The sequence below is a fragment of the Pseudochaenichthys georgianus genome, chromosome 1, assembly GCF_902827115.2.
Source record: "Pseudochaenichthys georgianus chromosome 1, fPseGeo1.2, whole genome shotgun sequence".
Lineage (NCBI taxonomy): Eukaryota > Metazoa > Chordata > Actinopteri > Perciformes > Channichthyidae > Pseudochaenichthys > Pseudochaenichthys georgianus.
In genome coordinates this window covers 44,314,422-44,334,647 of record NC_047503.1, presented here as the reverse complement: position 1 = coordinate 44,334,647, position 20,226 = coordinate 44,314,422, and the positions used below count along the sequence as shown (strand labels likewise).

At 40.8% G+C, this 20,226-nt stretch overlaps 1 protein-coding gene and 1 long non-coding RNA gene across 3 annotated transcripts; both read left to right on the top strand.

The window, feature by feature from the left end:
• The first annotated feature begins 1,862 nt into the window (after positions 1-1,862).
• Positions 1,863-4,170, top strand: LOC117450748 (uncharacterized). Of its 2 annotated transcripts, none has more exons than XR_011643593.1 (4): positions 1,863-2,207; positions 2,905-2,974; positions 3,056-3,167; positions 4,042-4,170. It is a non-coding gene; the product is annotated as an uncharacterized lncRNA (long non-coding RNA). The 2 variants fall into 2 exon arrangements; XR_004552593.2 differs by lacking the exon at positions 4,042-4,170 and adding an exon at positions 3,355-3,443.
• A 2,372-nt stretch (positions 4,171-6,542) lies between these two features.
• LOC139434180 (zinc finger protein 679-like) lies at positions 6,543-17,862 on the top strand. The gene is made up of 4 exons (XM_071203772.1): positions 6,543-6,561; positions 6,812-6,854; positions 7,507-7,543; positions 17,158-17,862. Exons 3-4 carry the CDS (start codon positions 7,511-7,513, stop codon positions 17,770-17,772), a joined length of 648 nt encoding a protein of 215 aa, XP_071059873.1. The 5' UTR covers positions 6,543-6,561; positions 6,812-6,854; positions 7,507-7,510; the 3' UTR covers positions 17,773-17,862.
• Positions 17,863-20,226: the final 2,364 nt, after the last annotated feature.

Sequence of the window (20,226 nt, the reverse complement as noted above, 5' to 3'; positions counted from 1 at the left end):
AATGTATACAGTTCTGTTTCATGTGGGTGTAGTCTCTCTCTTTATTTCCCCCTCAAAGTGAACCAGATTGATGCATTTAAAGGTGGCGTAGGTAAGTTTGAGAAACCGGCTCAAGATACACTTTTTGTTATATTCCATGGAATGCTCTTAACATCCCGATAGCAATGAATATCTGAAGTGCTTTGACAAAAAATCCATTAAAAAATATCATCTGTGGAAGCCGTGGAGCTGTAAAAAGCACGACCAATCATCTGAGCCGGCCCGGCTAAAGTAACTGGATGACCTACCTGCCTGTCAGCCTTCCATCTGTGCACACACTTATCTCGTGCCCTCATTGGTCATGTGAGCGTTCGTGTGTGTTGGAGGAGGGGCTCTGTGAGGAAGTGGCAGATTTTTTCCGGTTGTGTATTTTCAAATTCTAGTGCACTCCAGCTGGTTTCTCCAAAATGACCTACCCCAACTTTAAGTCCAACATTTAAAAAACAAAAATCTTACCGGGGGAGAATGCCCCCGGACCCCCCTATAGGATTTGAGGTCCAAAATATGTTCACATGAATAGGTTCCTAAATAGATTTGCACATTTGTTTAAATAGTAACCCATCTCCATGTTTATTGTTTGGAAGTAGATTTAGAGGGCTATCACTACGCGGGCAGCAAAATGGCACAAAAAACTGGTAGTGGCCTGGCTGGGTGTATAATTCCCGGCCTGACTTATTGTTCCAGTCCGGCCCTGAATGGAGATGCATGTTATTTCCAGCATTTTTTATTTAACATTAATTCAAGTATTTCATGCCTTTTATCTGCTAATGTACAGGAGGAAGAGTGATACACTGTCTGTCTACTTGGCTTACATAACAGTTAAAGTTTACAGCCTAAAAAACATGGAGCATTTCCCCCCCTTTTATTCATTTTTATGTCAATTTGCTCATTTCATGGTGATGCTCAGCCTCTCCCCTTAACTCCTAACAGTCATCCTCATGTCAACCACAACACAGAGAAATACTGAAATGTGTGTGTAGTTGTTGATACATTGCTGACAGAGGGAACTACATTTGAATACAGATTTAAGAAATATCAGTTTTTGATCATGTAATAATAAGCATGTTTTGTCTTGACTATTACAACAATATTACAATACAATAATATAGTATTTATATTATTGAATTGATTATGATTATTATTAGTAGTAGAAGTAATTTATTTGCATTAATTATATTGTAATCTTTTTGAGGCTAGTATTTGGCAGGAAATGCAGACGTATTCACCTGTAAACGCATACTGAACGACATACATGCACATTTACCATTTACCTCACTGTATAAAAAAGTAATAATAAACAGGAATTATATTTGCAAAGTAGCCTACTTTCTTTCCAAAAACATTTGTTTTACTCCTGTTGGTAGGGGGGGGGGGGGGCCTCATCTCACAATGTCGCTTGGGGCCCCAAGTTGGCCAGGGGCGGCCCTGCTGCTGGCATTCACTGAGACGTGGCTGAAAGCCTCGGACGGAAACGAGGACCTACACTACTATGGAATGCCATTTAAGCCAATATTAAATAAATAAATATATACATAAATAATTAAATAAATACATATATATATAAATATGCCTATGAAATAAATTATAAAATAAATAAATTAGGCAATAAATATGTATACATGTACATTTAAATACACATTTATTTATTTCATGGGACTTGTATTTCATAATGACACATTTATTTATTTCAAGAGACTTGTATTTCATAATGACACATTTATTTATTTCAAGAGACTCGTATTTCATAATGACATATTTATTTATTTCAGATGACTTGTATTTCATAATGACGCGTTTCTTTATTTCAAGAGACTCATATTTCATAATGGCTTATTTCATGTGACTTGTATTTCATGATCAGACATTTCCATTCGTTATATGCAAATGAACGGGGCGTGGTTAGCTCACAGGTCCAGAGACCCAGACCAAAGCAACAGCACCACACTGACTACTCGAGAAGAGGAAGAAAATGGAGGAGAAGGACTATAAGGCAAACTACTAAATTAAAATAACAACATGGAAGACGTCGGTGGGCTCCAAGACTTAACTGGTTCTTATCTGGTCTTCTCTGGTCTTATCTGGTCCGCCCAATGCTGCTCTTCTGAGAGCAACCGCTCTGACAGCTCTCTCTAGTCTCTACTGGGAAACAGCTAAAAGTCCTTCTGGAGGTAAGCAACGCTACACAATTACACCCAGTCTGAGAGTAAGATATGTCTCGAAAGTTCGTTTTGCTTTCTTACAACGTTAAGTTAATGTTAATGTAACCTTACGTTTGCTAGGAGGCTATCGTTACGAGCTAGCTGTCTTAGCTAACAACAGTTAGCAGCTAACGTTTTCTGCAGTTTATGTTGCCCCTGAAAAACGTGATGTAGTTATTTAAGGGTATGTTAAATTAACGTTATTTTACAAGTTGAGAGAGTTAAGTTGTGTTTAAAATCGTCAATGTAATGCACGTTAGAGGTTTTGTGTTGGACATGAAGTTAGCTAACGTTAGCTAACTCCACCAGGTTAGCATGTTAAGCTGTACTTTTTGTGGCAGCTAGCTTAATACAAAGAGGGGTTTTGTGCTTCATTGCAAACTTTTCTTTGTTAATCTACCTGAAACTGTAGGGACAGTTTGTTTCTACTCAACTATACAGACCATTGTTGAGGAGATTCAAAACATACTGTACATGAGTTGGGTCCAACATATACCTTGAATAATGTTACTTTGCTGCTAAAAATGAAACATCATTATCAGATGAGGACATCACCAAAGTGTGTGAGCCTGTCAGGGGATTTGATCTGTTCTTTGCATGTCCTAAACACTGCTCTGGTATTACTTATCTTGTAACATGTAAGTCTCCCGCTCTTGTCATCTTTCAGGCTTTGCATTTGAACTCCTATGACTGGTTGCGGACTTGAAGGGAACGCCTTCCTGACATCCAGGAAAAAGGTGAGATTATAATACATTTGAATGCCAAAAGCAAGTTATTGGTTTTAACTTTTTAAATATGATTGTTTTGGGGCATTTCAGTTTTATTGGACAGGCAGTAGAGATCTACTGGAAACAGTGGAGAGGGAGGAGATGATATGCAGCATACGGCCAGCCGGATGGTTGCTACTCCGTGTGGAACGTGTCCTATCAGGTAAAGCAATTTGGTACCCAGTTATTTATGGTGTTGAGTTTGAATTTAGCTTTTGGAATGTAATTTCCAACTGTGCATTGTAAAGACTGAAAAAACAGCCTCAGGTTAAAGCTTGACATGATTTGGTCTTTTACTTAAGAAGGTGTTTGTCCTCCTGTGTTGTCTTATTTCCTTATCTTTCTTTCAGGTGTAACATCTACCAATAGTTGTACATGACAGAGACCTCCTCTGCCTCTTTGCTGTCTTACTAGTCAATCCTTCTGATCAGGTCCTTTCCTAAATAGTGATAAGTTTTACGGTTCAGTGTACGTTAATTTAGTAACTTAATGCTTTACCGCTGTTGAATAAATCCTATATTGCTAGTCATTTTATTAAAACTACGATTTGTAAACTTTTTGATTCCAATTACAATAATCTTTTTGTTATAATTGTAAAACATATCTTAACATCCATCAGCAATCAATACAACAAATCATCCAACACTAAATAGAAGAAATCTGGACCTATTTTTTTTTATACAGCAGCATGTTTTGGGACTGCTCATTGATGTCATCAAGAGCCATTGAGTCTACCTTTTGTAGTCGGCCTCTCAGAATGTTTATCATTTATTTGTATTTTAACATTCCTATAATAATTAGTTTTTTTATTGTTTTGTTGTGAGAATCACTTTGCAATTATTGTTTAACTGGTTACACCGGGGAAGTCGTTACGTTTTTACCGTTTAACTGGTTACACCGGGGAAGTCGTTACGTTACGTTAACGGTAGGAATGGGGCGTGTACTTTGAGGAGCCATTGTCGAATAACCAGGAAATATACATTTCGATCGCTTCTTTTGTTGTTTACATTTATCTTTTGGTATATTTGGCTCCATAGGAATACTTTGATGCACATTCAGTACCAGTGTGTGAGGTTGTGGTTGCGATGCCGATATCCGGACGCGTACAGCGAGGACTACAAAATAACAATGAGGTGACTGGGGATGTCTGTTCAAAACATTGCAAACGTGAATAAATCATTTCAAATATGTATTTGTCTCCGACTTTCATTTGTACATCGTTGTTAATGTGGTGTTTAGTAGCTTTGATAGCTGTCCATACCTCCAGACAGCCTAAAGTAAGACACAAGTTGTTTACTCACAGCCCGAATGCAGCATCGAGATCCGTGGCCAACTGTGATCCTCTCCGATTAACTTGTGACAGGACTTAATTCTGTAGCTATTCTCCAGCGAGCAAGGTTTTTATTAAATACCTCCATCCCTCTCATCACAACAAGACTCTACACTGTGCAGAAAAAAAACAACATAAATGAAAATAACCTTGCTGGATAGCTTAGAATGAAACAAACAAACTATCTTCCATGGCTGATACTGATGTCACAGTAACGGCTAAACGACAAGTCCAGCGGGGCACAAGTTGAATCCATATGATGATATCGTAACGTAACGAGTTCCCCGGTGTAACCAGTTAAACGGTAACACCGGGCCCGGCCCCAGGTCCTGACCATATTTGTGGGCGTACACTCCAGTATTGTGCTAGCGAACTCTGTGGTGTTTTCCAGCATATATTCCAACTGTCACTTGAGAATAGCCAAATTCCTGATATGTGGAAATCCTCAACTGCAATTCCCATCCCTAAGAAGCCTCATCCTAAAGTCCTAAACGACTTCAGACCGGTGGCTTTAACGTCATTGGTAATGAAAATGTTTGAAAAAATTGTTAAAGGCCTTGTCATGTCAGTAATAGGTGATGAACTTGATCCACTCCGATGTGCGTATCAGGCAGGGAGAGGCGTAGAGGATGCAAAGCTTTTTATACTGCACAGTGCACACCCTCCACAAACACCTTGAAAAGCCACAAGCCCATGCCAGGCTTTTGTTTGCTGACTTTTCTTCAGCATTTAACACAATGCAGCCGCATCTCCTGGTGGAGAGCCTATTATGTCATTTTAAACTGCCCGATCCACTTGTTTTATGGATTTTAAACTTTCTAACTAATAGAGAGCAGAAGGTGTCTGTCAATGGACGCCTCTCTGACTCTGTCATCACTTCCACGGGCTCGCCTCAAGGATGCGTTCTTTCGCCCCTACTTTTTTTATAATGTACATTGATAAATGCAGGAGCATGCAAGACAACAGCTACTTGGTTAAATTCTCTGATGATACCGCCGTCTTGTCCCTCCTTAGCGGCTCAGAATCAGGCCACGAGTGTGCTCTTGCCGATTTTATTTCCTGGTGCGATGACAGTTTTCTGGATTTAAATGTCTCTAAAACCCAGGAATCGATCATTGATTTTAGACGTCACAGGGATGTTCCTAAGGAGTGCATCACACACAATGACAAGGTAGAAATGGTCACATCATACAAATACTTGGGCACCATTTTCGATGACCACCTCACATTTGATGTGAATACTGAGTGTGTTGTGAAGCGGGGTCAACAGAGAATGCACCTTCTTCGCAAACTGAACTCTTTCTCTGTCAGACCTTTCATTCTTTGTCGTTTTTACCAAGCATTCATTGAGAGCCTTATTTATCTTTCTTTTATCTGCTGGTTCCATAGCCTTACACTGAAAGACAGGAACAGCCTGAACAGCATTGTTAAAACATGCTCCAAGATCATCAGCGTGAAACAGAGAGACTTAAATTCCTTCTGTAACCAACAGATTCTGCGGAAAGCCGAGAGCGTTCTGAACTCTCCAGGTCATGTTCTTTCACATGAATTTCGTCTGTTGCCTTCAGGGCGTAGATATGCTCTACCTGCTCAAAGGACTAATCGCTTTTCTAAATCATTCATCCATTCTGCACTCAAACTTTTAAATTCTTGAAAAGGCTTTTAACTTGATTATTTATTTATTTATTTATTATTGTGATGCTTTGAACTATTTATAGTGTAAATTGGAATTATCCACATCTGTGCTCCCGGGTGTTTCTGTGTGTTTTCTTCTTGTATGTTCCTGCCTGTGTACATGACATAAACTGCTGCTCATAACCAATTGCCCCTTGCGGGATTAATAAAGTTGTTAATTGATTGATTGATTGATTGATTGATTGATTGATTGATTGATTGATTGATTGATATTCACAGTGTTTACTGTATATCTGTATCTTTCAATGTTAATTTACAATAAATATTGTTGTTTTTGAATTGTACTTTCTTTATTTGATTGGCAGTCAGTTGCTGATTACATGCAGATGTAACGGAGTTAAAAATGTGTAGACATAATTATTACTTATATATTACGATTTATAATAGGTTGTGAATTTAATTTGTATGAGATTGTTTCCTTTTGATGTTTTTGAGTTATGTTTCTGGTGGGAACACTTTCCCGTTGCACATCTTTTTCTATTTCCTGTATGTAATTTCCGCTTTCCCCTCACATCGAAGAGTGCTGCGGAGGGTAAGCTGTGCTGGGAGAGGTGTTACAAATCATTGCGGTTTTGTGTGATGGACCGGCTGTTTGGGTAGATGGAAGTGATGTGTGTTGTTGAGTGTTAATTTGGGTACATTGTTGACCCATTTTTGTTGGGTTTCCACCGTAGGAAATTGTATTTTTTTAGTGATATCTGTGGTGTGGGTTTGGCGGGAATTAGACGCGATCTGCATCATTTTCTTTGTTTACATGTTAACCCTTCTTTTCTTTTATAAAGATGTGCAGCGTGGATTCAAGGAGAATATTGTTTCTGTTCTCAGGTATGTTTGTATTTTTGTGTGATTACTTTTCTTGTTCATTTAAGAATTTCTTAATCTATAAATAAGCTAGTATGTATGAATAAATACTAAAGTGACATTGAAGTGAGTGCTGCGGAGGAAGTGCAGCGTGGATTCAAGGAGAATATTGTTTTTGCTCTCAGTCCTCAGAATAAATGCCAGGAAACACCCCAGATGCTTCGCTGTCTTAAAAGCTACAGGCTAATTCAATATATATCACACTAATTCATAAAGCAAGTTAGACATTTTGAAGTTCCGGACCTTTGCACAGGGACATTTTCTCTAACTGGACCTGGAGTTACCCCTGCACTAGAGTATCTAAAGAATACACAATATGCAGAAAATACTGTATACATGAGTACATTAAACAGTCTCACAGCTAATGTTTGCTTTCTGTGTTAACTTAGTGATAGTTAATGACACAGATAGCGTTATAACCGTGGTTCAAACAACCATTAATGTCACTTTCTATGTGAATAAAGTCATTTTAATGAACTAAAAGTGAACAAACTGTGAGCTGTAAGTTAGAATGTAAGTTGCTACACAGATTATGAAGAAGTATATCTAAATATTTGAATTATATTAATAATAATAACTATCGTTAATAACTATCTGACCTTTCTATCATTTTTAGCAGCATGGAGGAGAACAAGGAGACCCCTGGAGCTCAGGTCAGTGTGCTCACAATATATTCTTAATTCCAGCGTTTCCGCCAGGCGGGCGTCTTGCCGTCATTTGAGGCCCTTATTCAGCTCGCAACGCCCTGAACTCGAGCCGAGGGCGTCCAATAGAGTTTTTATCGCTTGAAATGACGAAAAGGACAAGGACATCCCTCTGCTGGAGGGGCAAAGGAGTCTGGTGGGATTATTTTCGCCGCCAGCAAAACGTGTTTCTGTGACGGAAAGTGTACTGCCGGCGAGCCTTGACGGGGGGTGCTAGTGGAGCACGCGCGTGAACTGCGAAACTGAGGCTCTGGTAAACTGTGGTAACATGAAGAGCCGTTTGGGAGCCGAAAGAGCCGGCTCTTCTTAGTGAGCCGAGCCAAATGATCCGACTCACTAAAAAGAGCCGGAATTCCCATCACTAATGCGTAAAGAGATGGTATCTATAAGGGACGGCTCAATTCAAAATTCAAGTCCAGGGTTTCCCACACATAGACTTTACTTGGGCCACCAAAGTATATTTCGCGACCCATTCATTATTATTTTGTTTGTATCCGTCTGCGTGCACGACGTCATCTGCAATCGATTTACTAGTGGACAATGATCCCTCGCTTGCTGTACCTGTTCGCTCTGCTATCGCGTGGAGGTCTGCTAACAAGCGACCAACAGAACGGTTCATGTTAATGTTGTCGCACCTCACGAATGCCTAACACTGCTATCCCCAAATGAAAGATCACAACCCGTTTTGAAATATACAATATGAATGCACACTATGGTTAGATCAGGGTGTCCGCGGGGTCTTAAAAAGTATTAAAAGTTGATAAATCAATTTAGCGAAAATTAAGGCTATTAAAAAGTATTAAACGGCATTTTCCAAGGTATTAAGAAGGTCCACAGCAACGACAACATGAAACACCCTTTAATTTACTGAAACAACATGTCGGGGAAACCCCCTCAAGTTGGCCCCATGCATAGCGTGCCATAAAATGCGGCTTCTTATTTTAAATTTCGTTGCCTTGCTCCGCTCTGTGGGGGGGGGGTTTATCTGCTGGTGGACTACCTGAGAGATATACAGCAGGAGAACACGCCGTCCACCGCGGAGAATAAACAGAAGGGCAACCATGCTCCGGGGTCTTCTTCGCTGCTTTTGGTGTATTTTGTGGCGGCAGCAGCGCCACTTACAGGCCTGGCATATGTACTACAGTGTTTCCAGCATTTTCAGCGGTCTAGTGTGAACGGACGCGTTAATGAATCGAATGCGCTTGAACGGAAGACTTTTTTGCGTTTGCGTATGTGTTTTACTGTATGCGTCCTCGTGGGGCAGGGGTCTAAGCCAAACTATATCCGGTCACAGAGATCTGATATTTTAAAGTAAGGTCAACACATATCGACCCTAAATATAGTCTATATTAAGAACGAGAAAAGTCTTAACATATATATCGTTTTTTGTAAACATATGACAAATGTGTGAGGGTGATGACGTCAGAGCATCGTCCTATGTGCCGGGCTTAGCCCCGGGCAGCCCCAGCCCAATTTAACCCCTGGGTATTTGTGAGGGAGCTCCTATATGGCATTACCCCGCTGAAGCTCACCAAAGTTTAATATATTTCATAGTTTTGTCAATTGTTTTGTTTATTGGTCAAATACTGGTTTCTAATGTTTTCTGAGGAGTTTTACTGGAATGAAAGAGCACAGAGTACAGAAGCAGAAGTCTGTCTGCACTCTGTTTAGTTGTGCTATCTTACAATCAATATAGTAAATGTGAGGTAAAGTGTGTCGCCAATGTAAACGGTTAGAACTCGAAGTTGCGATGAGGTCTTAAAATGTATGGGAAGGGTCTTAAAAAAGGTCTTAAAAGGTATTAAATTTGACTTCAGGATTCCTGCATATACCCTGTAGATATGGGTTAGAACGTTGTTGTATACGATACGATAATACTTTAATTGTCAGATGAAGTCTGAAATGTGACTTGCGTCACAGCAGCTCCATGTGTAACATCAACATAGACAAATAAGACAAACACAATACATGAGCAACAAACAACAAACATGTAACATAACAGCAGGATCAGTGAGAGCTGCTCAAAGAGCCTTCAGCGTGCATCTGATCTGGGTTCAGCTCTGTTTACTGAGAGGATTGACTCTTTTTTCTGTTCTCACGGTCATGGCCTTTCTCCATGGAGATCTTTTCTTGCCAGTCACTTCCTTTACCTTAGTTGCAGCAATGGCATCTATAATTTGTTTATTTTTGAATTAAAATGATCTACTAGCTCATTTACTGAGATGTTAGCAGAGGCAAGTGTGGAAGAAACATTCTGAGTAAACATTTCCCTAGTGTTTTCAGTTAAGTATCGCTTTGTGGTTACCTCTTTTTGAACATGTGTGTGAACAGAAATAGAGCTCTCAAAGGAATGATCAGAGAGTGCAACATCAGTCACCACAACCTCAGAGATATTCAGACCCTTTGAGATGATTCAGTCCAGACTGTGCCCCTTATTGTGCGTGGGCTCCGTCACATGCTGAGTCAGTCCATAGCTATCAAGAACACAGAACAGTTCTTTAGCCCCTCTGTCCTGGGGGTTGTCAACATAGATGTTAAAATCACCAACAATGACTAGACGGCCAAAGTCAAAACACACTATAGACAGCAGTTCAGTAAAGTCATCAAAAGAAGCTAGTAAAGAGCACAGCTGAACTCCCGCAGCCCTTGGGGGCCCCTACATTGGTTGTGATGGCAGATGACAGGGTTTTGTTAACCTTCACAAGTTGCTCTCTACTGGTGAGGAAAGCAGCATACCAGTAAATCAGGTATGGATTTACTTTCATTTTGGCCATTTTTGACACCAAGATGTCTGCTTGTGTTGAATGCTGCTGAGAAGTCTAGGAAGAGGGCTCTTGCATAGGTGTGACGGTTATCTAAATGTTTAGTAATGATATGAACCAGAGTAGCAACAGTACCACCCCCTTGCTTATAGGTAAATTGGTATGGATCAAGTATGTCTTGTCCGTCACAATAGGTTTAGCTGAAGAGGTCATTCCTATCATGGTTCTCATGGTGTCCCACACTTTTTTGGGGTCTTTGGCTTTAAAAGCATTTCCCAAAAGCTCTGTGTGCCAGTTTTGATTCCCTCAATTTGACTTTCAGTTCTCTCTCTGTCTAAGTCAGTGTGCGAAAAAGTACACGTCCCACCGTCCGGGACGTGTTATTTACAATATCGGACAAGTAGATCTTTCAATTGACTTGTCCGGCGGACAAGTGACGTTTTTCGCCCCAGATTTATTGACAAATTATTGATACATTCAGTTTACAAAAGGCAGAACTCATTCGCAAATTGTACGTGTCCGCCATTGTTCGTTTAGAAATGTTAGTTTCAGTTCTGCTTGTCGATTCCTAAGGAAATGCATCTCGCCGCTTTCTGTACAGTTAGACGGGGGCGGGGCGGAACGGGACCATGGATGTATAATAAGAACGACGACGTGTAGCACAGTGGCAGGCTTGGGAAGCAAAACTCGGTTCCGAGTAGGAACAAATAACAATTGTCCGGTACCGGGATTAATAAGAGTTGAGAGGACAGGAGGCGAGGCCGAGCCCCGCGGACTGCCTCCCTCTCTCTATGCTCCGTATCAGCTGATCGCTGCACGGTGCAGCTCAGCGTCTCTCGTCTCTTTCTACACACAGCGGATCCGCTGCCCGTTTAACAGCCTCATCTTTGTCAAACTTTCTTATGTTCTTTCTTTAACACGTAATGGAGGTTATTAAGCGTTTTAGCTCCTGTGTTGTTAATATTGATGCCATTTCCTTTATGAAGTGAAGCAGCCTCCCTGTCTGTGTCCTCGCGCTGTCCTCACACCCCCGGTCCCCCAGACTCGGAGGAGCACAGGGATGTCAGTATTGTTTATTGTTTATTGTTTATTGAAATGAAAATACTATTTATTTACTTTTACAAACAGTGAGCAGCTGGGCAGCTGCAGCGTGTGTTAGACCCTCCAGAAAAACGCGATTCTGCAATCGCAGAAATTACCGCATAATCAGCAAAATGGCGCATATTTTAAAAAAGCCGCATATTTATCAAAAGGCCGCATAATCCCCGCATTTTTCCACACAAAGTTGAAAAAAAAAAAGTTAACTCGTCTTGACGTGAAGTGATGATGACGCGCGACGTCATCAGCTCGCGCATCACAGAAGGTAAACAACACCGTAGAGTGAACCTGTGGAGCTCACACGAGAGTTTCTCTTCACCAAGATGAAAAAATCTAATCCATCTCATTTACCGACGAACATTTCTGCTAAAGACCGGGCAAAGCAGTACCCCGATGTCTGGGGGGAAACTATTCTGCACCCCGTGCAACTGTGTTGGAGCATAAGAGAACATCGACGGTGACGACCCACTTTGATTCATTCAAACATTCGAAAATGCTTTCTGCTGCTGCGGACAAGAAAGCCAAACAACTCACGTTCACCGAGGCATCAACCTCCAAAACCCTTTCGAGGGCTACAAGAAACGAAGTGAGTAGCCTACAAGATTGAAGCTGGTCAGATAACGAACGAGTAAATGAAAACAGAATGGTGTGTGTGTGTGTGTGTGTGTGTGTGTGTGTGTGTGTGTGTGTGTGTGTGTGTGTGTGTGTGTGTGTGTGTGTGTGTGTGTGTGTGTGTGTGTGTGTGTGTGTGTGTGTGTGTGTGTGTGTGTGTGTGTGTGTGTGTGTGTGTGTGTGTGTGTGTGTGTGTGTGTGTGTGTGTGTGTGTGTGTGTGTGTGTGTGTGTGTGTGTGTGTGTGTGTGTGTGTGTGTGTGTGTGTGTGTGTGTGTGTGTGTGTGTGTGTGTGTGTAAAATAGCCCAATTGCTTTTACAATAAATAAACATTGATTGTGTTTAATTGAATAGTAAAGGGGTTTAACGTTAGTGGCAGGTTGTGTGTGAGAGAGAATAAATAAATAAGACAGCCCAATATTTATTTTTTCCGCATATTTCGCAACTTTGCGCATATTTCGCAACTTCCCGCAATTTTACCGCATAAAATCACATAAAACCCCGCATGTTTGATCGCATAATCAAGGATTTTAGCCCGCATAATCAAGGATTTTAGCCCGCATAATCAAGGATTTTAGCCCGCGTTTTTCTGGAGGGTCTAGTGTGTGTTGCAGGACATGTGTAAGCGTGCAAGCGTCTTTGAGTTGTAGAAAAGCGCTAGGCCTATAGGCTATACATCTAATGTGTCATTATTATTATTATTATTAGGTTATGTCCTATGTGTTGGACATGTGTGGTTGGACTCTGTCTCACAGGCAGGTTGCAGTGTAGCATCAGAGGAGACTGGGCCAATAGTACATTCTCAAACTGCACCACTTAGAACTAACTAAACAATGCAGAGATTATTTTTAGGGATGTCCCGATCACCTTTTTTTGCTCCCGATCCGATTCCGATCATTTGATTTTGACAATCTGCCGATACCGATTTTTCCCGATCCGATCTTTATGCAATGCATTAAGAGAAAAAAAAGGTAACAGATAACGGCTGGTCATCCAACGCGATGAATTCAGCTATCTTGGCTGTTTCTCTTTCCTCTTAAAAGTCTCTGAAAGTGTTGGTTGTTTCAGTGCCGTCACCTGAGTGGCCGCTGTGTACTCGCCGTGTTGTTGTTGGTGTTTGTTTCTCAGGTAGCGTATTAGATTGGTCGTGTTGAACGTAGCTCTGTTCTTTCCACCACGCGGAACCTCAGCCTTGCAAACATTGCATCTGGCTGTTACACTGCCTTCGCTTTCAATTTTATAATACTTCCAAACTCCTGACATTTTCTCTGTCCCGACTCCCGAGTCACCAGCTGAACGTAGCCTCTCGTTAGCTTACTGCTACTATTAGACACTGCGCCCACTCTGTTGCCAGATTTCAGAGAAATAAGCAACCAGGGGCCTATGCTACGAACCTGGTTCAACCTAACCTGGATATGTTGGAGTTAGCCGGTTGGCCTAATCCAAAACATACGCGCTCTCGCTAAACGGTCCTACGACGCTGGTTATCAAGTGGATCGCTCAAGCCAGCCGTGTCCTATCTAGTTAGGTGCGCGTTCACATGAAAGGGGTGGTATCTGGAGCATTAGACCAATCACAAACATGGAGAAGCGTACTACTGACAGCGCAGCGTCGTACTTCCTGAATGAAAAGTGAACTTTAATACTAGTCAAAAATGAAGAAGTTAAACTTTAAACATCCATGACTTAAACACTTGATCAGGATCAAAGCCTCAGAGCTGCACCTGCAAGGTGAATACAGCTGGAAAAAGAAAAAGTGTTTGAATGCGTACATTAACAGGTTTATGATATCACTGCCCCGTCTAAAACACGATCTGACTTTAATTACATTTGTCTCGAGTGTTTCGTCAACTTATGTGTTGCTTAAAATAATACTTCTGCATACAGTCTGTGACGCTGTGAGTGTTGCACGGCCAGATACGGCTCAGCTGACTCAGATAAGGAGATATATGATACATTATGAAGTGATATGCCGCGGACTGTACTTAATGTACTCTGATCCGGTTACTTATGTTGTGGCCGATATTTAAGTAAGCTTTCTTAACGCTAATGTTATAATAGTCAGATTGCTCTGAAGATGGAGGTGATATTCAATTAATGTTCACGTTCACACAGTCGGTGATTTTTGCCGGCCGTCTTTCCTGCGACGGCAGTTTTTCTGTATTTCCTTTCTCCTGTAATATGACTTGATCGCTTTAAACTCCGCACACTGAGCTCTGATTGCTCAGCAGGCGGTGCTTTCACTGAGTTGAGCTCTTAGCCTGCAACCTAACCTGGTCCCGACCAGGTTAGCTGCTTAGCATATATTACCATGGAGATCTAGCCTGCTAAAAAGAGAACCAGCTTCGGATGACCGGAAAGCCGGAGTTTCCCCTGAATTTAGCCGGCTAAGCGAAAATCCTGCTTCGCAGTATACCCCCCAGGTCTATGAAAACAAGCCCAAAGAAAGCAACACATACATGATGTTGTGTACTTTTAAACCAAAACTAAGTCCTCGGGATGACTTTAAGACATGAACATGGTCATTTTTGTTTTGTAATATTAAATTAAAAAATATATATTTTATTAAAAAAAAAAAAAAAAATCCCGATCCCCGATCGGCTCCGATCACGTGATCGGATCGGGACATCTCTAATTATTTTTATATAATTGTATTCAATAACCGTAAGATATTCAACAGTATGAAGTGATTTATAAATGGGAATACATATTTGACCTAATGTTTTCATAAATATATTTTTCTCTCAGTTTGTCATGGGACTTATTTTTACCCTCTCAAAGAACCGGAATCGAGAACTGAAAATAACCGGAATCGAAAAGCAGAACCGGAATCGTTAAAATCCAACCCTATGTGTGATGCAGTAAAATCTTACCGCTAACTTACGTTAATTTTTGTCCATTCTGGACAAGTGAAAAATGTATTCGGACAAGTACATTGTCAAACTCACTTGTCCATGAAAAAGTACTCTCTAAAAACTTTTTCTCACACTGCTCTGTCTCTGTACCTGCCTGTTTCTATGGCCAGGCTGTGAGCACTCAGTCTGTACTCCGTCTCTCTCTCTCTCTCTCCTTTCTCTCTCTCTCTGTCTCCCTTTCTCTATCTCTCACCTGTCTCCCCCTCTCTCTATCTCTCTCACACCTGTATCTCACCTGTCTGTCTCTGTACCTGCATGTGTCTATGGCCAGGCTGGCACTTAGTCTGTATGCAATTGAGTCTGCCCGCTCTCGGGGTGGACACCCTCTCAGCCCTGGTCCACGTTGTTGCTCAATGAGCGCAGGTTTGTGAGAATGATGGATGGAAGTGGTGGCCGGCTGAATCTCTTCTGAACGCCTCCCCTCCTTCCTAGTCTCTTTTTCCTGGTGTTTCTAAGCGGCTCCGGAGGGATGTCATCCAATAACGAAGAGCACAGATGGTTTGGTGTATTCGTAGGAGGCCGATCGCATTGTAGCTCTAGCATAGCCTCGTGGCTGTAGAGGCTGGGGCTCCTCGCCATACCTGTTTGTGCTGTCACTCAGGTGTGTCTTGGAAAGTTGTATGGCCAGACATGGTCTGCAGAAGGCAAATGTAATCCACAGGATCAAAAGCATGGTCTCTCAAAATGACGTTTCATAAAGACACAACAAAGTTTAGTCAATAATTAGACCAAAAAAACTAAAACAAAACACAAGATGAACGGAGCATACTGAGACTCGCGGTGACAGGATGCCGTCTCCCTCTGTCTCCTGTATACCAGAGGTGGGAGTAAGTCATACATGTGCAAGTCCCAAATTACTGGGGTGAGAGTCAAGCAAGTCAAGTCCTACGAAATCCTGATGAATAACCCCAGTTTCCGCATTTAAATCAGTTAAAAGACAGTGGTTATGAAAAGTAGAGTTGTATTTTCCACATTAACAACAATGGAGAGTGGGGCTCTGAAAACATAAAACAGGTAAAAGGGGGAATAATTGTGTGTGTGTGTGTGTGTGTGTGTGTGTGTGTGTGTGTGTGTGTGTGTGTGTGTGTGTGTGTGTGTGTGTGTGTGTGTGTGTGTGTGTGTGTGTGTGTGTGTGTGTGTGTGTGTGTGTGTGTGTGTGTGTGTGTGTGTGTGTGTGTGTGTGTGTGTGTGTGTGTGTGTGTGTGTGTGTGTGTGTGTGTGTGTGTGTGTGTGTGTGTGTGTGTGTGTGTGTGTGTGTGTGTGTGTGGTTAAAACGTAGCAGCCTGCGGCCGCTCTTTAGCTGTTCTAATGAAGGTAAACACAGTGAAGTAAACAGTAAAAGGCACAGCTCTTTTCAGCTGGTGCTGCTCTTCTCAGATTCTGCCTCCCGATGCTGCAGAGATTTCATGAAGTGAAGGAGGTTTTCCTTCTATAAAACAGCTGTGGGCAGCAGGTACTGTGAGAGTCACAGACATGAATACATAGGTCAAGGCAGACTGGTGCTCACACTCCTGTTTTGCAGATCCGGTGCTTGAACAAATGTCAAGTCGAGTCTTTTATCAATGTTAGTCAAGCAAGACGTCTCAAGTCAAAAAATATGCGACTCGACTCCCCCACCTCTGGTATATACTGTGGTTAGAATGTTGCTGTACTACTGTATCAAATATAATACAAATATAATAAACCCAAACAGTTAAGTGTTGTTTTATTAAATGTGCCAAGTGCTAGGACTGTCTTAGGGAAGAAAGCTTTTAGATGTGCAGCTCCACTAAATTGGAACAGTCTGCAAACCTGTTTAAAACTGAGCACTTTGGTTCCCCTGCAGCATTTTAAAACTCGGCTGGGTGACATGCTGTTTGATACTCATGGTACCTGTCACTGTAAATAGAGTTTTGTAAACTGTACCCTGTACATTATGTTGTATGTCATCCTTATTGTTGTTCTGTTGTTTTTATGTTACATGTGTCACTAATGTCCTGCAGGTCACCCTTGAAAAAGAGATATTTTGATCTCAAGGGGCTTCACCTGGTTAAATAAAGGCTACAAACAAACAAACAAACAAACAAACAAACAAACAAGTAGTATTTTGTTAACTCAAGGTTTATATTAAGTGAGTTTGTATTGAGTTAACTTGTGTATTCATGCTGTTTAGATTGTCTTTCTCTGTCGTCTGTTCTAGAAACCGAAAGGAAGAGAGAGACGTCACAGCTGTCAGCAATGTGACAAATCCTTTTCAACATCTGGAACTTTAAATCGCCACCTGCATATTCACAGAGGAGAAAAGCCGTACAGCTGTGAAGAGTGTGGGACAACTTTCAGTAGATCAGCTTATCTCAAATCACATCAACTTATTCACACAGGAGAAAAACCGTACAGCTGTGAAGAGTGTGGGACAACTTTCAGTAGATCAAATTCTCTCAAATCACATCAACGTATTCACACAGGAGAAAAACCGTACAGCTGTGAAGAGTGTGGGAAAACTTTCACTACAACAGGTGCTCTCAAATCACATCAACTTATTCACACGGGAGAAAAGCCGTACAGCTGTGAAGAGTGTGGGACAACTTTCGGTAGATCAGGTGATCTCAAAAGACATCACCGTATTCATACAGGAGAAAAACCATACTGGTGTGAAGAGTGTGGGAAAACGTTCACTTCATCAGGTGCTCTCCAATCACATCACCGTATTCATACAGGAGAAAAACCATACTGGTGTGAAGAGTGTGGGAAAACTTTCACTAAATCAATTAATCTCAAAAAACATCTTCTTGTTCACACGGGAGAAAAACCATAGTGGTTTTAAGGGGGTGGGAAAACTATGAGAGCCAAGCTAGCTGTTTCCTCCTGATGTCCTGAGAGCTGTAGTTGTATAGTCTCATTTAAATAAAGCTTATTTCATTCAAATGTGTCTTTTCTTCAGTGAGATATCTTTATAGATTTCCTTATGACTTGAGAGTCTGATTTTAAAAGTGGTTTATATTTCTGAGTCTGACTCAAGCAACTTAAATGTTTGCTTGAACAAGTCATCTGAACATTGAGTACTGTGCAAGTAATCTGGCACTTTGTCCCTATATTTAGATAAACAAATTAATCCCCATTATTGCATTTAATAATTCATATTTCACAACTCAATGTTACTGTAGCACTGACCACTTTATTGTATAAAGTGCATTCAATTGAAAACACCATAGTGTTACAGTTAAATTATGTACAATTATAAACACAATTATGTACTTAAAACTATTTACATATAATAAATAATTAACACCTACAATATCCAGGGTTTGTACGGGTGCTTGAAATCCTAGAGAAAGCTTGAAATTTGACATGGTGTTTTCAAGGTTGGGAAAGTGCTTGAATTTTGGGAATGGTGCTTGAAATTGAGATAAAGTGCTTGAAAATGTAAATGCTTTACTTTTACAATAAATTTCTGTCTGACTGAATAGTTCGCTTTTTAGATTAAAAGAAAAGAATTGCTTCGCTTCTACATAAAACAGCTCCGCTGCGGCCTTCCCGCGCTATGCGCGCGACCTGCAAGTGTTTGTGTTACGTGTGACCTGGGCATTCTGATGGGAGTGATAGATGTGTGCCAGGAGGTTGCCGTTTCAACGAGCGTTGGCTAGCAGAAGACAAATACAAACCATGGCTAAGACGAGGGTCAAGCCCACGAGTAGCCTCCTGCAAAGTTTGCAAATATAACGATGCGAGAGTCTGCGCTGACGAGCCACATGAAAGGTACGCCGTAGTAGAGCATTTTAGATTAGGCTAACGTTGCATGTTACGTTTGTTTAAGCTAACGTTAGCTAGCTGAATAGCGAACTCGATTGAGGGATAATAATAATTGCAGGGGACAATCATTTCAGAGGAGCGTACCTATGTTATGTTACAGTCGCCATCCTGTGGTGTTCAGAGGATGAAGCACTCACGGAATTTCGTGTTATAGTCATGAAATATAATCTATTGATTCGACACAGAGCGATTTTGAAAGCGATGTATTTCTACTGTATGTTTCGTGCCTAAACCAAATGTGACTTGTTCTATCGAAATCAGTCACATTGACCCGAAGACACATTTTCGTTTGTATTACTGGTCTCGGGGAAGCTCGCGAGTGTGTTTGTGTATTTTTGCGTGTGTGTACCGGGGAAACACTCACAGGAAACACCGGCTGTTGCTATGCTTGCTGTGACGTTAAATTACTCCGTTCTCCGCTTGTAATTATGCCGAAGCTTCAAAGCTGTATTTATCATCTGAATTTGCCGAAACAAGTTTAATATTCTGAAAGCCAATACTTTGTTTATTTGAAAACAGATGAAAACAAACTGTCTTTTATTTAAAATTGAAGTATTATACAAGTAAAACTACATTTTGCTTTAATCCCATGTAATTGTAGAATGAACACAGTCTTCCTTTGAAGATGTATAAGTCAGGTGTCTTGAGTAGTCAACATTGTGAGTCTATTGTGAGTACTCAGATCTTGTAGTGAAATTATAAGTACTCAGATCTTGTAGTGAAATTATAAATAGTCAGATCTTGTACCAGAGTGTAGGAATACTCTGTTACAGTAAAAGTCCTGCATACAAAATGTTCCTCACGTAAAAGTAGAAAAGTATTATCATCAAAATATAGTGAAAATAGCGACAGTAAAAGTAGTCGTTGTCCATTTCAGAATAATATATAAAACATATCCATCCATGGATGGATGTATGGATATGTTTTATAATGATTGATCATGAAAGTGTTCTTAAAGCTGGTGCAGCTAGTTTGAATGACTTTGTATACTGCAGGGTAGCTGGTGGATTTACTCCAGGTGGAACTAAAGTCTGATTCAACACTTGATTAGATTTCACATCATTCATCCACATCTGTGAAGTAACTAAAGGTATTAATACATGTAGTGGAGTAGAAGTACACCATGTACCTCTGACTTATGTTCACTTCCAACCTAAAAGTACCTCAAAAATAGTAATCAATAATGTATTGAAAAGTTATTTGGCTGATTGTTTTATATTGGCTCAGACAGGTTATATGGGAGGCCTAGTCTACGTAGCCTACAGGTCACTCCTTTTGAAATATTAAACTTTGTTTTGTTTTCTTTAATTTTTCATCCTCGTGTAGAATGCTATCACAAAACACACATTTGGTTGTTTATAGCATAAAGAACATCTGATTTAATGTGAGGTAGGGAAATAATCATTTGAGTATGTGTATATAAATATGTAAGATGCTTGAAAAGCTGGGAAATGCACCT